This window comes from Phragmites australis, chromosome 18 (genome assembly GCF_958298935.1).
Source record: "Phragmites australis chromosome 18, lpPhrAust1.1, whole genome shotgun sequence".
In the NCBI taxonomy this organism is placed as follows: Eukaryota; Viridiplantae; Streptophyta; class Magnoliopsida; order Poales; family Poaceae; genus Phragmites; species Phragmites australis.
Window position 1 is genome coordinate 24637724 of NC_084938.1, and position 16682 is coordinate 24654405.

The 16682-nt window shown below is 49.6% G+C and overlaps 3 protein-coding genes across 3 annotated transcripts; 2 read left to right on the plus strand and 1 right to left on the minus strand.

Annotated features, from left to right (window-relative positions):
* Positions 1-6216: 6216 nt before the first annotated feature.
* On the plus strand, positions 6217-9831 carry LOC133899215 (LRR receptor-like serine/threonine-protein kinase RGI3). Its single transcript, XM_062340188.1, has 2 exons — positions 6217-9079; positions 9167-9831. The coding sequence occupies exons 1-2, from the start codon at positions 6268-6270 to the stop codon at positions 9634-9636; spliced, it is 3282 nt and encodes a 1093-aa protein (XP_062196172.1). The 5' UTR covers positions 6217-6267; the 3' UTR covers positions 9637-9831.
* A 417-nt stretch (positions 9832-10248) lies between these two features.
* Positions 10249-15076, plus strand: LOC133898956 (elongator complex protein 2-like). Its single transcript, XM_062339796.1, has 10 exons — positions 10249-10556; positions 10674-10761; positions 11134-11219; positions 11441-11594; positions 11777-11937; positions 12024-12695; positions 12817-13135; positions 13240-13457; positions 13930-14107; positions 14245-15076. Exons 1-10 carry the CDS (start codon positions 10416-10418, stop codon positions 14739-14741), a joined length of 2514 nt encoding a protein of 837 aa, XP_062195780.1. The 5' UTR covers positions 10249-10415; the 3' UTR covers positions 14742-15076.
* A 119-nt stretch (positions 15077-15195) lies between these two features.
* Positions 15196-16564, minus strand: LOC133898958 (NDR1/HIN1-like protein 6). Its single transcript, XM_062339798.1, has one exon. It carries the CDS (start codon positions 16025-16027, stop codon positions 15332-15334), a length of 696 nt encoding a protein of 231 aa, XP_062195782.1. The 5' UTR covers positions 16028-16564; the 3' UTR covers positions 15196-15331.
* Positions 16565-16682: the final 118 nt, after the last annotated feature.

Here is a 16682-nt window from a genome sequence, read left to right on the forward strand (position 1 = left end):
CTAGAAAGCTTTCCCATACCGAGGTGAGACTTCCCCTACTATTTTCCCATCACTCTCGAGCTCTAACCGGTCCCCTTTCCATTTAGACCCGAGCTCCACCCTAGCCATGACTTTGTAAAATCCTGAGTTTTAGCATATAGAATATAGCAAATTTCACTCTAATTTAAAAAAATTCTAACCAATATAAAATCAAGGAAGTATATATTTGAATTAATATACTTGTATATATATATTCAAATATATTAATTTGGCTAAGTATTCCAAAGAGCACCAAAATTAATGTCTAAATTAATCCATGCAATAAATTGAATCATTCGCATTTTGGTTTAGTTGTTTCCATGGTTCTTTGAGTGGAGATTTGAATTTGAATATCTCTCAAATTCAAATCTTTTCTTAGATTATTTCCAACTCAGTCCAAATTTGAATTCAAATCATTTTCAAATTCAAATCCTATCCCAAAGTTAGAGCTTCAAATCCAATTTATAAATCAAATATTCTTATTTGAATTTATACCAAATCCCTAATTCATTCCAAATCCAAATTGAATTTTTCCCAATTAAATGTAATCTCAATTCCATTTCCATTTTCTTTCTTCTCTCTGGGCCGCCCTTTTTCCTTTTTTGCCCTCTTCAGTGCGGCCCAGCTCCCTCCCTTCCGTGCCAGCCCAGCCGACATCACGCACGGACCGCCAAGCGCACGCGTACGAGCGCTAGGCTAGCGTCGCAATGCATGTGCATGCCCACGCGTTGGCCATCCGATTGCCCGCCACCCCGCTCTCTCCCTCTGGCTACCGCACAGGACCCACGCACCGGAAGCGTCCTCTACCTCTAGCACACCGCCGTGATGTCCCGTCACCGCAATCGGCGCATTAAATGCGTCGATGACTTCCTTGCCGCCTCTCTACTCTCTCATCTCTCTCACATGCAGCCTGAGCTGGCCCTGACATCGTATGACATCAGCACCCGCCTCACATGCATAGCCGACGCAGAGCTGCCAGGCCACGCGAAATAAGGTGGGTGTTTCCTCACCGTCATCCTACTCACTAAGGACATCATGACGCTGCAAGTGCCGAACCACCTCCTTGTTCCTCCCTCTCCCTCTATAAATTCGCAGCCCGGCCCCCTTTCTTTCTCTTCCATAATTCCGCTACCACCATTGGACCCCGATGTCGGTAGCCTGAGGAGGAGGAGCACCGTCTGAGGAGCACAAAGGTCAACCTGAGCCGTCCTTCCCTGCTCAACGGCTGTGTGGAGCACCCACCGTACCACCGAGCTCATCGCACCACCGTCACGTTCCAAATACGCCGCTGCATCGCTCCTTCCAGCCAAGCAAACACAAGGGGAGTTTCCCCTTACCCACCTCTTTCCTTTGCATGCGTCATTTCTCCTTTAGCCCGATGCCGGCATGCCCCTCCATGGTGATCGAGCGCCACCACGCCTTGGTTGCACGCCGCCATCCGGGCCATGGCCAGGCTCTTGGCCCTTGAACCCCCTGGCTAGATTCCACACGTCACGCCGAACCTATAGCAGCCCTTAGCCGATCAAGTCTCCCACCCTTTCCTCTCCTCCACCAACGACTGAGCTGCCACCACCATGGTTGTCGGTGACATGGGAACCAGGGGTCCCCGAGTCCTGAGGCCAGAATAGCAGAGTGCCACGTGGCGCCCTCCCTCGGGGGTTATCTCCCCGAGGTCCGAGAAGACCAAATTCCGGGAAAGGGTGCTCGGGGCCATAAACAGTGGTCCCCGAGTACTCGAGTTCCCCGGTGACCCGAGAAGACCAAGTACGGGAAGGGGGTGCTCGGGGCCATGCACAGTGATCCCCGAGCACCCAAGTCCCCCGACGACAAGAAAAGCCAAGTTCCGGGAGAGAGTGCTCGGGGCTACGAACAGTGGCCCCCGAGCACTCGGTTCCCCGAGAACCCGAATAGTCAGTTCTGGGAGAGAGTGCTCGGGGCCGTGAACAGTGGCCCCCGAGCACTCGGTTCCCCGAGGACCAAGAGAGGACATATCCGGGAGAGAGTGCTCGGGGCTGCGAACAGTAGCCCCCGAGCACTCACAGTTCCCCGAGAGCCGGAGAAGCCCTTCGCCAGCGGTCCCCACAGAGGCTCAGTGGTGAGGTGTCAACTGGTGAGAGGTCCGATGCTGTATTTAAAGAGGGCGTGTGGTCTGTCACTTCCAACCACTCCCCCCACGCCTACTGTCAGTCCCTACCATGGCCTGACAGGGAGGTGTGGGGATATTTAATGCACGGGTCCCATCGCGCGTCATCCAGCACGCCTCGGGATAGTGTCGCAGAGCTCGAGGCACCCCGCCTACCGCCCTGCTGTGTCAGGCTTGCTCTGACTGGGCGGGCACTCCGGGCTGCTCAGTGGCTGCCCAGTGGGCCCTCCTCAGGACGCCCGTTGAAAAGCGGCATGATGATGAACAAGACCGGACGGGGGCGCATTTTCAACCCTCCATGTCACCTCGCGCAGCAGTCCATGATGATTGCTTTCCATTTATGGCGCCTTGGAACTCGCGCCATCCTTTCTGGGCACGCTACCGCCCCGACGGGTATATAAGCGGGGCGGGCTCCCCGGAGAAGAGGGACATCAGAGGACAAGTCTCGAAGAACACAAGACACGGAACAGACAGAGGCTTAGATCAACCGAAGAACAAGGAGCACGAAGCTCTAGACTTAGACAAATATTCTTGTAACCCAGCAAATCCTCAGAGAGATATTCTCAGAGCATTTATAGCATACACACAGGAGTAAGGTGTTACGCTCAGTGCGGCCCGAACCTGTCTAAAAATCCCCTGAGTATTTACTCCTTCCTACATCCGATCATTCCGTCTCCACTTGCATCTCATTTACTCCCATTTATTTCACCTACGAAGCGGATTCAGAATCATCCCCCGGCCGAATCTCAAAGGGGGTCCCCCGGATCATTGCTTGAGGAGTTCACCCTCCGACAATGACCATCTCCGGCTGTCAACTGGACCCTCCCCAGTGACCGCTTGCCGTCATCGACCTCCAAAATGGAACCCCCGTCCTCCCTTGTTGGAACATAGTTGTTAGTTTTTGTAATTTCAAATTAGAATTTTTTATTAATTGCAAAATATATTTGCAAAAGTTTGGTTCTTCTCCATATTTTTTTCTTGCTAGGCAAATATCAAGATTGCCGACATGAGCAATTATTTCCTTTCCCGCGTAAGAGAGCCAAAATAGGATCTCTAATTGCCTGCGATTGCTTGAAATATAAAACAAATAATGTCTTCTTCAAAGCTGATCACGGTAACATGCCAAGCACCTATATTTTCTTAAATGCCCGTGCAATTGCGCAATATTTTTTTATCAAGAGATTCCAAAATGTACCACCAGATAACTTGCTATGTTCCGTAGAGGCCAACATTGTATCAATGATATATGGGTCTAGGTTCCACATGCCATCGTCACAATGTATGCATATTACAAATTAGGCAGTTGTTCGGTGGCATATCATGAATTTATTCTTTTCTTTTGCTGCTCCTATCAGATGCTTATTGGTTGCGGTACAGAGATTATCTATTAGCTGCTTGCGGTTGTACCAAAAAGATCATGCACTAAATATGGAAAAAAAATATAAGCAAATACTCCAGACAAATTTTGTTCTAAATATGGAGTATTGTATTAGCCCTTGTTCAATGTGTGTGAAGTTAACACAGTGTATTAAGAAAGAGATATCATATACTTGAAACTTACATAAGTTCTAGTACTACCCCTCTTGCTCACACTGATTTCTTACCTCCTCTCGAGTTTGCTGCTGCTCCCTCAATAACCATGGGGACTACCTTGCAACAGCGAAGCACAGTGTGATTGTAGCAAAATAGTAACTTTCTAGACAAATTGGAACTCCCTACCAGAACCACATGAATCATAGACAAAATCAAAACCAAATGGGCTAGTTAAACTTCAGTAAACTTCTTACTGCTTGTGTAGCTCGGTTTCTTGCGTTGCTTTGGGTTGTTCCGGAGGTAGTTTGGCCTCGGAAATCTCAGGGAAAGGATGGAAGGAAAGGGACAGCCTTCAAATCAGGCGCCAGCACGAACAGCCTCAATGAGCTCGATTGCAGTGGATGGATTATCAAGCTCGATAGCGTTGCAGCGCTACCACCCGTACTCACTACATTGGTGTTGTTGCTTGCTTACTTGGTGACCATGGCTACTTTCTTCCTCTGTGCCCACCATAGCTAGCTTCTTGCATACACTGAGGGAGGAAGGGAAAGAAGCAAGATGCAATTCTTGCCCAGCCTTACCCTGGCAAAGAAACCACATCTCTTTCTTCCCCTTCCCTTCCCTCCCCCTTCCCTATTATCCCCTCCAGATCAAATCAGCCGAGCAAAGGGTGATTCCTAAGCTCACCTTAGTTAGGCTAACGAAGATTATTCGTGTGATCCGGGGTTGTCGTCGCGCACATCTACTGGGGCATGACTCTGAGGCTGACTAACGCCATGTTCATCCATTGACATGTGGTTCCCAGGCCGTCGCAACCGCTCTCATCCACAGGCATGCAACTCCAGGTTGGCGTAGCTCTGTTCTCCCACGGGTGCTCGATTTAAGGCATGTGTTGCTCCTTTTGTCTGCCGGTTGCTGGTTCCGAGATCATTGCAACAGCGATTGACCACTGATCCTGTTGATGAAGATGTTTTGATGGCTCTCGAGGACGCTGCAAGGATTGATGCAATTTATGTGTCTTGATTTGATATTGTTTGGTTGCTATTTGCGCCTTGATTTGAATTTGTTTGGCTGTGACTTCTACGATTTGGTTGTGCTGAGGAAGCATGCGACCTAGGGCAAGGCTGAGTTTGCTGGGCGATGAAAGCTTTTGCACGTCATATGCTATGCGCCATTCTCTCGCCGTAGCCTAGTTTATGACCACGGCTCTGCGCCGATGTAACCACCTATCTAGCTCTCCATGGCGTCGGGCTCATATGTGAACAACCTTTGCCTCTCACCAGATACTTGTCCCCTGGAACTACATTGTCTTGATGCATGGCGGGAGCTCTTGGTCGAGAGGACTGTTGTGTCGTGATCTAGGTTGCTTTAGGAGTCATGGGTGAAAAGATTGGACTTGTTTCTAAATCCTAATACGAATCTAGCTTTGTATTATATAATAGATTATATCTCTACTATTGATTCTATGTAAGGTGTATGGACGCTTGAATTAATCGGACAAAGATCTAGCCGTTATAACTTGGGTCCACCATAATTAGCGGCGTGGATCTTTCTTTTTTCCAATGATTAACATGATAATTTTCTATATTTTTTAATTCTAAATTTAGCTATTTATTAATTGTATTTGATATGGACTATTTGGTTTAATATAGACTGTTAGATGATCATAGTGTATATCTTTTTCTTTTTTTTATTTTACATGGGCTCTTTATTTATATATTTTTCTTTCCAATTCGTATAGAAATTGAACTATTGATTTCATTATTTTTATTCTGAATATTAACTATTTATTAATTGTATTTTACATAGACTTTTTGTTTAGGTGTTTTGTTTCCCAATTTGCATGGAAATCAAATCACTAATTTTCCATATTTTTTAATTCCGAATGTAGCTATTTATTAATCATATTTGATATGGACTCTTCGTTTTAATCTAGACCATTAGATTATCATAATAATAAATGATCTAGATTTTTTAGATTAATGTGGTAATTTTGTGACTTTGAGAGCGAACGTGGTGGCTCTTTTTTACCCTCAAATATTAAGATAATAGATTTTTTTTCACTTAAGCATTTCTGAATCACTGCATATGCAGATCATCAGAAACATTTTAGAAGGTAACACCCTGAACAGAGCATGTCAAAGGAATAGTAAACAAACACCAGCAGCAGCTGCTGTTAACTTTCTGAGCACCCTGCATCGGTGCAGTACAAAAGAACAAACTTCCACAGGCGCTGGAACACCGTACTTAACAATGGATTAAAGTTCAGATTACCGATGGAATTAGAGGCATTTCCCGGGACCCGAGGAAGAAGAGATGTTTTTCACTCAGCTTCTAATCTGAGCACAGCAGCAAGCAGTTAACAATTCAGGATCACCTAATGACTTCATCAACTAGGGATAAACATATCCAAATGATGGCATCAACTGGGCTCCATGCCATCTTCCTTCCATCTTCTTTCTCCCCCTTGCTTTAAAAATCGCAAATATTCCTTTCTGATCTGAAACTTCAAAGAACCAAATTTTGCGACATCTAAGTAGAAGAGACCAGTTACTCACACTCGGCACTCAGAAATGCATCCACGCTTGCGCGCCACCAGAGCGAGGCTTCTTGCGCTCCTCGTGTGCGTCTGCTCGGCGCTGCTCGTGCCGTGCCACTGCGCCAACGAACAAGGGCAGGCGCTGCTGCGATGGAAGGAGTCGATGAACGCGGCGGGCGGCGGCGCGCTCGGCTCGTGGAAGGCGTCGCACGCGACCCCGTGCCGGTGGTTCGGCGTGTCGTGCGACGCGCGCGGCGACGTCGTGTCGCTGAGCATCAAGTCGGTCGACCTCCGCGGGGCGCTGCCGGCGGACCTGCGGCCGCTGAGACCGTCGCTCAAGACGCTGGTGCTCTCCGGGACCAACCTCACCGGTGCGATCCCCAAGGAGCTCGGCGACCTCGCCGAGCTGACCACGCTTGACCTCAGCAAGAACCAGCTGTCCGGCGCGATCCCGGCCGAGCTGTGCCGGCTCGGGAAGCTCCAGTCGCTGGCGCTCAACACCAACTCGTTGCGGGGCGCCATCCCGGACGACATTGGCAACCTCACAAGCTTGACGTACCTCACGCTCTACGACAACGAGCTTAGCGGCGCGATCCCGGCGAGCATCGGCAACATGAAGAAGATGCAGGTGCTGCGCGCCGGTGGGAACCAGGCGTTGAAGGGCCCGTTACCGCCAGAGATCGGTGGGTGCACCGACCTCACCATGCTCGGCCTCGCCGAGACTGGCCTCTCGGGGAGCCTCCCGGAGACGATCGGCCAGCTCAAGAAGATCCAGACTATCGCCATCTACACCGCAATGCTCACCGGCCCCATCCCGGAGAGCATCGGCAACTGCACCGAGCTCACCAGCCTCTACCTGTACCAGAACACCATCTCCGGTCCGATCCCGCCGCAGCTCGGCCGGCTGCGGAAGCTGCATACGGTGCTCCTGTGGCAGAACCAGCTCGTCGGCACGATCCCGCCGGAGATCGCCAACTGCAAGGAGCTCGTGCTCATCGACCTGTCGCTGAACGGGCTCACCGGGCCCATCCCGAGCAGCTTTGGCACGCTGCCGAACCTGCAGCAGCTGCAGCTTAGCACGAACAAGCTGACCGGTGCCATCCCACCAGAGCTCTCCAATTGCACGTCGCTGACCGACATCGAGGTGGACAACAACGAGCTGTCTGGGGAGATTGGCATCGACTTCCCGAGGCTGCGCAACCTGACTCTGTTCTACGCATGGCAGAACCGGCTCACTGGCCCCGTGCCGGCGAGCCTGGCCCAGTGCGAGGACTTGCAGTCGCTGGACCTCTCGTACAACAACCTCACCGGCCCCCTCCCGAGGGAGTTGTTCGCGCTGCAGAACCTGACCAAGCTGCTGCTCCTCGACAACGACCTCACCGGGTTCATACCGCCGGAGATCGGCAACTGCACCAATATCTACCGGCTCCGGCTCAACAACAACCGGCTGTCGGGGACGATCCCTGCAGAGATCGGCAACTTGAAGAACCTCAATTTCCTCGACTTGGGCAGCAACCGCCTCGTGGGCCTGGTGCCGGCGGCGTTGTCCGGGTGCGACAACCTCGAATTCATGGACCTGCACTCGAATGCTCTGTCCGGCACATTGCCGGACGAGCTACCACGTAGGCTCCAGTTCGTCGACCTCTCCGACAACAAGCTCACCGGACTGTTGGGCCCCGGCATTGGGTCGCTGCCTGAGCTTACGAAGCTTAACCTCGGGAAGAACCGAATCTCCGGCGGCATACCGCCGGAGCTCGGTTCTTGTGAGAAGCTCCAGCTGCTTGACCTCAGCGATAACGCGCTCTCCGGTGGGATCCCTCCGGATCTCGGGAAGCTTCCCTCGCTGGAGATTTCGCTTAACCTCAGCTGCAACCGCCTCTCCGGGGATATTCCGTCGCAATTGGGCGGTCTCGATAAGCTCGGCTGCCTCGACGTATCGTACAACCAGCTCTCCGGCAGCCTCGCGCCTCTCGAAAGGCTGGAGAACCTCGTCACGCTCAACATTTCCTACAATGCATTCTCCGGTGAGCTCCCAGATACACCTTTCTTCCAGAAGCTTCCGCTCAGCGACATCTCCGGCAACCACCTGCTTGTCGTCGGTGCTGGCGCCGACGAGACCTCTCGGCGCGTGGCCATCTCGTCTCTGAAGCTAGCCATTACGATCCTCATAGTGGTGAGCTCTCTCCTCTTCCTGACGGCCACCTATGTGCTTGTCCGCTCGCGCCGCCGCGACGGTGCCATCCACGGCTCCAAGGAGGCATGGGAGGTGACCCTGTACCAGAAGCTGGACTTCTCCGTGGACGACGTGGTCCGCGCGTTGACGTCGGCGAACGTGATCGGCACGGGCAGCTCGGGCGTGGTGTACCGGGTGGCGCTCCCCAACGGCGACTCACTCGCCGTGAAGAAGATGTGGTCCTCTGACGAGGCTGGCGCGTTCCGCAACGAGATCTCGGCGCTGGGATCCATCCGTCACCGCAACATCGTGCGGCTGCTTGGGTGGGGCGCGAACCGCAGCACCAAGCTGCTGTTCTACACCTACCTCCCCAACGGCAGCCTCAGCGGGTTCCTCCACCGCGGCGGCGTCAAGGGAGCCGCCGACTGGGGCGCACGCTACGACATCGCGCTCGGCGTCGCCCACGCCGTCGCGTACCTCCACCACGACTGCCTGCCCGCCATCCTGCATGGCGACATCAAGGCCATGAACGTCCTGCTCGGCCCCAGGAACGAGCCGTACCTGGCCGACTTCGGGCTCGCACGCGTCCTGTCCGGCGCGGTCGCGTCCGGCTCCTCCAAGCTGGACTCGTCCAAGCCACGGATCGCCGGCTCATACGGCTACATCGCGCCAGGTCAAAACTTGTTCTAATCTTGACACATCTTCTCTTAAAAAAGAACCTTTTTTTCTGACATCTTCCCTCTTCGTCCTGATGTAACAGAGTACGCGTCCATGCAACGGATCACGGAGAAGAGCGACGTGTACAGCTTCGGCGTGGTGGTGCTGGAGATCCTGACCGGGAGGCACCCGCTGGACCCGACGCTGCCGGGCGGCACGCACCTGGTGCAGTGGGTGCGGGAGCACGTGCGCGCCAAGCGTAACACGGTGGAGCTCCTGGACCCGCGGCTGCGCGGGAAGCCGGAGGCGCAGGTGCAGGAGATGCTGCAGGTGTTCTCGGTGGCCATGCTCTGCATCGCGCACCGCGCGGACGACCGGCCGGCGATGAAGGACGTCGTGGCGCTGCTCAAGGAGGTCAGGCGGCCCACCGAGAGTGGCGACGACGGGAAGGAACAGACGTGCAATAATTCCGCCGCAGCACCAGCCGTGCAGACGTCGCCGGCTCGGACCCCGCTGCCGAAGGGCGTCTCGTCGTCGAGCTGCTCGTTTGCCATGTCCGACTACTCTAGCTGAACTGCTCGTTGATTTTGGTAGTAGATAGCGATTAACAGGCGCTGGAAGGATGGCATTTTGGTGATGTAATAAGTAAGATAGTGTGATTAGTGAATCAGTAAGTAGTTAATTGTTGATTAATTCAGGTTATAACTTGTAATTCCGTACTCCAGATGTATTTGTATTTCTATTTGTAAATTAATTAATGCAAATCAATTTTAGAAGAAAAAAAGAGAAGAATCTAGAATCAACATTTGAAGTCTTTCTCTCTTTCTTTTGAGTGGCATTTGAAGGACTTTGGATAGTACAGGAGCAAGAGCGAACAAAAATTCTATTAGGATATGAGACGAATGATTTATCAAAGTCGTTTATTTACCTTGAGATTCGTACGAGAGTGCTGATAAAAAATTATAAAATAAAGAGAATTAATAGATGAATAAATATCTGAGAGGAATGGACGACCCAGTTCATGTGTGCCCAAGAAATACGGAGTTGCATTTCCGAAGAGGCTTAGGGCCCATCTCACAACAAATTGGGCCCAATTCGCTGTTTCAATCGGCCCGAGCCTCTCCTTTCTCAAGCAACCCTACTCCCACCCGAGCACCAGCCTCCTCAGTCATCCCCCACGCCACGCTCCCCTCCGACCCGTGCGCTGCCGCGCCGCTCCTTGCCTCCTCGCCGGGCCAGGGCCAGCGCTACATCAGTTCGGTGGTGCAGCTTGATTACTCTCTGGTCGTCTACTCCAGCCCTCGGCGCGCCTCACTTCTGGCCCCGCCGCTGGTAGCCGGGTTGCACTCGCGATGCCTCCGGCGGCCGGTGTGGAGGTGGAGAGGGTCTTCGTAGGCGCTGGATGCAACCGCGTGGTGAACAACGTCTCATGGGGCGCCTGCGGCCTCGTCGCCTTCGGCGCCCATAATGCCGTCGCCCTCTTCTCTCCCCTGGTCCGCCTCCTCGTGCCTCTTGCTTTTCGCCCTTCCCGCGATTTCAAACTACTTTTTAAGCATATCACTCGTTGTTTGTTTCGTCCAATCCGTCCTAACTTGTGTCCGTGCGAGCAGAGAGGTGAGATCGTCACAACTCTTCCGGGGCACAAGGCGGCAGTGAACTGCACGTTATGGCTTCCCACGAAGAAGGATGTGCTCCAAGGTGCGTCCGTGTCTGTACATTTCTTAGGTTTCCCAGCTTGATGTTTTGGAGCTGAAGTGCTTATAGTTTGGAGAACTTGCTGGAACGACTCGTCTTCTGATAGCATCTGTATGGTTGTAATGAGCTCGGTTTCGGGGCAAAGTTGTGGTTTTCTACTCATAATAAGTGTCATATCTGTTTCGGTAAGGATCATCAGGACCTGAATGTAGTGCTATTACTATCCCGCTCGTTCGTAGAGTTGTGTTGGATGGTAACTTGTAAACTGCTGATAATTCTCTTGTCTGATCCTGATTCTTGAAATGCTGATTTCTTTTCCTCCTTTATGAGGCTGAGCACTGAATTGTTGGCTGTTTTTTTCTTTATGGTTTGCAGTTCGCGGCAGGGAGACACACTATCTGCTCTCAGGGAGTGCTGATGGTACTATCATGGCATGGAAGATTGGTTCTGGCAAGGGAGAGGTGAATTTCTTCCGTTTTCACCTAATTGCAAATTTATAATTGCATAGTGTGCTCTGTAACTTCTATTCGTGGCCTTCCTTGCAATACAGTTGCACTAGAATGGGTTGCAGACTTGCAGTGTACTTGCTGGGAAATATTTATCTGGGTAATTTGAAAATCGACTCAAGTTGTTTCTGCTAATGTGTAATTGTGTGTTCTTGTTGTTCCTGCCTGCTTTGCAGTGGGCTCATGCGTTGCAACTGCCAGGGATGCATAAGAAAGGGGTCACCTGTTTTGCTGGAAGGATGGTGTCGGATACTGTTTCAATTTTTGCTTCCACTTCCTCGGATGGTATTGTGGTTATTTGGGAAATGGCGATTGAGCCCACCACTGGTGGTAAGATGGCTTACTTTTGAATTGTGATAATCCTATTTTTGATGATGTGTCTTGAAGAAAGTCACGAGCTAGTGCCTGGTAGAAGTTGTATTAGTCAAATTCTAACATTTTATCTTATGATCTTGAATTTTAGGAAATGTCTGCCGCTTTCCTACTTAAGTTATTTGCTTTCTCTTCTGCAGGAAGCTGCAAAGTGTCTTGCCTGCATTCTCTATCCATTGGCTCAAAACCAATGGTTTCACTTTCATTAGCCGTGCTACCGGAACAGGGAAGCCATCTAATTTTGGCAATGGGTGGTTTAGATCACAAGATCCACATTTATTGCGGGGATAAGTCAGGCAAGGTTTGTAACTTAACGTTTTTGCAACTCATATCTTTTGTTCTTGTGTTTCTTGTTGTCCTAAACAGGTTTTTTTTTTCCATGTGCAGTTCATTAAAGCCTGTGAGCTTAAAGGTCATTCTGATTGGATCAGAAGTTTAGACTTTTCTTTACCCGTGATGATGAGCAGTGAAAAACACAACCTTTTCCTCGTTAGCTCGTCTCAGGACAGAACCATTCGGATATGGAAAATGACTTCAGAAGCTGTTTCTGCTGGCTCCACGGTGCAGTTGAGGAAGGGAAATATTGAGATGACCTCCTATATTGAAGGACCTCTATTTGTGGCTGGTAATACAAGTTACCAAGTATCATTGGAATCTCTTCTTGTTGGGCATGAGGATTGGGTATATTCCGTTGAGTGGCAGCCACCTACACTGTTACCTGGGGATGGAGCTCATCAGCCAATGAGCATATTATCTGCATCCATGGACAAGATGATGATGATATGGAGGCCAGAGAAAAATACTGGCCTTTGGATCAATTTGGTGACTGTTGGTGAATTAAGCCACTCAGCACTTGGATTTTATGGTGGACACTGGCAGCCTGATGGAAAATCCATTCTTGCACATAGCTATGGTGGATCCTTTCATATGTGGAGAGATGTTGGACTGGATTCTGAAAATTGGCAACCTCAAATAGTCCCGTCTGGTCATTTTGCACCTGTGTCTGACTTAACATGGGCGAGGTCTGGCCAATATTTGCTATCAGTTAGCCATGACCAGGCAAGTTCTTGTACTTATTATCAGTTTTGACCCATACTGATAGAACCTATATATTTAGTTGGTTGGTTATGTTCTCTTTTGTACTTGCTAATCCTCTCTTGTTGCAATGTTAAATATGCAGACAACACGCATATTTGCTCCTTGGAGAAGTCAAGTTAACCCTGGAGATGTGATATATTGGCGTGAAATCGCTCGTCCGCAAATTCATGGGCACGATATTAACTGTGTGGCGTTCATTCAGGGTAGTGGGAACCACCGTTTCGTTATTGGTGCTGATGAAAAGGTCTCCAGAGTCTTTGAAGCTCCCTTATCATTTCTGAAGACCCTACAACAAGCAACTTTGTTGAAACCTGACATCTCTGAGGATTTTGATAATGTGCAAGTCCTTGGAGCAAATATGTCCGCTCTTGGGCTTTCGCAAAAACCCATATATACACATGGTGATAATATCTCACACCCTTTGTTTGGCATGACAAACTGCACTTCTACCTAATTAAGTTTTTTCTTTTATTTGATGTTACTTTTTGCATGTTGGTGTATTCAGGAGTCAAGGAATCCCCAAGCAGTGTTTCTAGTGATGGTCCAGGTTCTATGGAAACCATTCCTGATGCAGTGCCTACTGTATTTACTGAGCCCCCTGTGGAGGACCAACTTGCATGGAATACTCTATGGCCTGAATCGCACAAACTATATGGTCACGGAAACGAGCTCTTCTCGATCTGCTGTGATTATGAAGGGAAGCTTGTTGCATCATCTTGCAAGGTATTAGTGCTGCATGTTTTCTTGTGCTAATTCATCTGAATTTGTGGATGCCATTTGAGTGAAACTTTTTGTCCATCCAGACACCACCATTTCACCATGATCATGTTACCTTGGCCATGATTATGTTACAGTACTTGATATTTTGATTCGCAGCATATTTTCTCAAGCTAACTGATCAAATGTGAACTCACAAACAAATGCTCGTTTTCCTCTTGATAAAAGTATAAAACCAGGGGGGCGGGACGAAATCACAGGTGTTTCTTTATTTCTTGAGATCCCTGATACATTTCATTCAGCACCGCTGTATGAAAACAGTGTTGCACATCTTCATCTAGCAATAGTGCATTTTTCACTTTGTCAATACATGACACACTACCATAGTGATGTTAGCTGATGCAGAATATGCTTAATTGTTTATGGTTTGTTTTTACTGTATACATGGGAAATCTAATGGAACTTCACTGTCTTTCAGGCTCAATCAGCGTCAGTTGCTGAGATCTGGCTCTGGGAGGTTGGAACATGGAAAGCTGTTGGTCGCTTGCAGTCTCACAATTTGACAGTGACACAAATGGAATTCTCTAGTGATAATGCTTTTCTTTTGAGTGTCTCAAGGGATCGCCATTTGTCTGTCTCTTCAATCAGGAGAACTGGCAAGTAGTTTTTCTTATGATCGTGTAGTTTCATTGAAGATATTGCTTTACATTTGTCTTTTTAATCACGTTTCTTTGATTTATGATGTTTCATTTGTGCTGTAATTCCTTATGTCATTCCACTTGTGTAATTCTAGAGGAAGGAACAGAGCATCATCTGGTTGCAAAGCATGAAGCACACAAAAGAATTATATGGGCGTGCTCATGGAACCCCTTCGGTTCTGAATTTGCAACTGGATCAAGGGACAAGACTGTCAAGATATGGTGTGTTCAAGATGAATCTTCTGTCAAGCTACTTGCAACTTTGCCGCAGTTCCGTGACAGTGTCACAGCATTGGCGTGGATGGGCCGTGACCGTGCATCTAATGCTGGTATTCTTGCTGTTGGCATGGATAATGGATTGATCGAGCTCTGGAGTATTTCAGGTAGAAGAACTGCTGCAAGCAGTACTCCAGATTCATCTCCACTTAGTGCTGCATGCATGCTCCAATTTGACCCTCTGTTGTGTCACCTTTCAACTGTGCACCGTTTACGGTGGCAGAAACCTGACTCATCCGATGAGAAATCAGCACCTGAGCTGGCTTCTTGTGGAGCTGATCACTGTGTAAGGGTGTTTGAGGTCCGTGGCAAATGAAATATTGATGTGACAGTGTAACTCTCAGATCATAGGCATATACTTCCAGATTTAGTAAACCACACTGTTATGTGTTTGGCAGGCGTCCTTTTTGGGGGGTTCTCAGCATCTTCCTTGATGTGTTGTAAAAAAAAAATGTTGTCAGAAACAGGTGCTTACATATGTAACATTAGTTGAGTGATGCCGAAGGCAGTTTTGCCTTTCCTCGCATTTGTTCTCCCATTTGTTTATTAAGGCTGATGCATTGCCGAATCACTTGTGTGCAAGCTTGGCTTTTGTGCTTCATGTATCATCTATATCTGCAATAATTGGATAAAATAACTATATTTGTTCCACACTAGCAATGAATTCCATTTCCACAGTATACGCACTCCGTTGAACTCTGTGTTCAGGTTGCTTACGATCTTTCTACTCTTTGTGCAAGTAGCATTCACGCTCCTGCTGCAACTGAAGAAACAGGAGAGAGGAAGAAACAGCCTCAAATCCACATGACTCGTGAGTATGTTTTCCTTGCCATGCCCAATTTCAGTGCACAAAAGGTTCTAAGATTTGATAAGACAAAAGAAATGGAAGGAGAAATCAGAGGCAAGTCACTTTGTTCGGCATCTCCTAGCAGCAACAACTCCACAGGGAGGGGCAGTGAGCTCCAGTTCACAGATGGTATACATCCAGTATGAGTAGTGCCCAAACCAGAACCTGGCCTCCACCTTGAATGCGCTTCTGATGGTGTACACGACCCTGTTGCTCCTCACCTGGTTCACCAGTTCCATGGCCACCTCCGGCGGCAGCAGCACTCGGCTGGACACCATGTGCACGTTCAGGACCCGGGACTGGCCCCGCCGCTGCGCGAACGGCGGCAGCGCCTGTGATGCCATCGGCCTGTCCTTGAAGAAGAGCTCAACAGTGGCGGACCGAAACACCATGTCGATCTTCTGGTTGGGGTTGGAGATGTTGGCCACGAACGTCATGTCGCCGTTGAAGTAGGCCGGCGAGTCGATGTAGACGCTGTTCAGGCTGGCGTTGGCGAGGTCGAACGACGGTGCCCTCGGCTTCACTGCCAGGAAGACGATCAGGATGACCACGCCGGCGACGATCAGGAGGATGCTGAAGGCGAAGCAGACGATGGCGGCGCACCACATCGCCGGGGTGGTCCGGTGGCGCGGCTGCAGGATTATCTTGGTCGGAGCCGGCGGTGGCGGCTGCGGCAGCGCCGGTGGCTGCTGCTTCATGTTGATGATCTTGTTCATGATGGTTCTTGGAGATTGGAAGTGATAAGGAGTGCCCATTTGTGAAGCACCACCACCAAGAAGGCAATGAAGGGGAAGAGAAGTGTCAAGGCTCAAGAGTGTAGAGTGGCCCTAATGTGAAAGCAAGCTAGAGAGCAAGGACAACAACAAGAGCGAGGGAATGGAGTAATGGTGTTAAAAGGAGGCTGGGCTATGGCTAATGGGGTCCAAAACAAAGAGGGAGGAAAAAGATGAGCTTTTGAAAATGGGGCATGGGGCCATTATCTTATGTTTTGCCAATTGAAAACTGGGAGCTGCTTCGAGCAAAGGTGTGAAGTGGGGGCAATGTGGCCGGCTGGCTGCCTGCAATTGATGGGGTTTGCTTTATCGCAATAAAGCATATTTCTTGGGCTGGGCAAGATAGAGTTTTGGTTATTCGCAGCCTCAGCAAAAGATTTGATGCTGCCTGTTTCATGAATCCTGGCTTGTTCAGACAGCAACTTGGAATGTGCTCTTCCCACTCATAAGGTGAGATGAACTAATAGCATGTGTCGCGGTCATTTAGATTCATGCGATCTTCTTGCTATAAAGCTCTGTTGGAACTTGGAAGTTTAAAACTGAAAAGCAGTCGAAATATCAGGAGATGAGAAGTATGCTCCGGGAGCAGAGCTGAGCAGAGAAAGAGATCAACTAGCACAAGTTGCTTAGCCTCGGA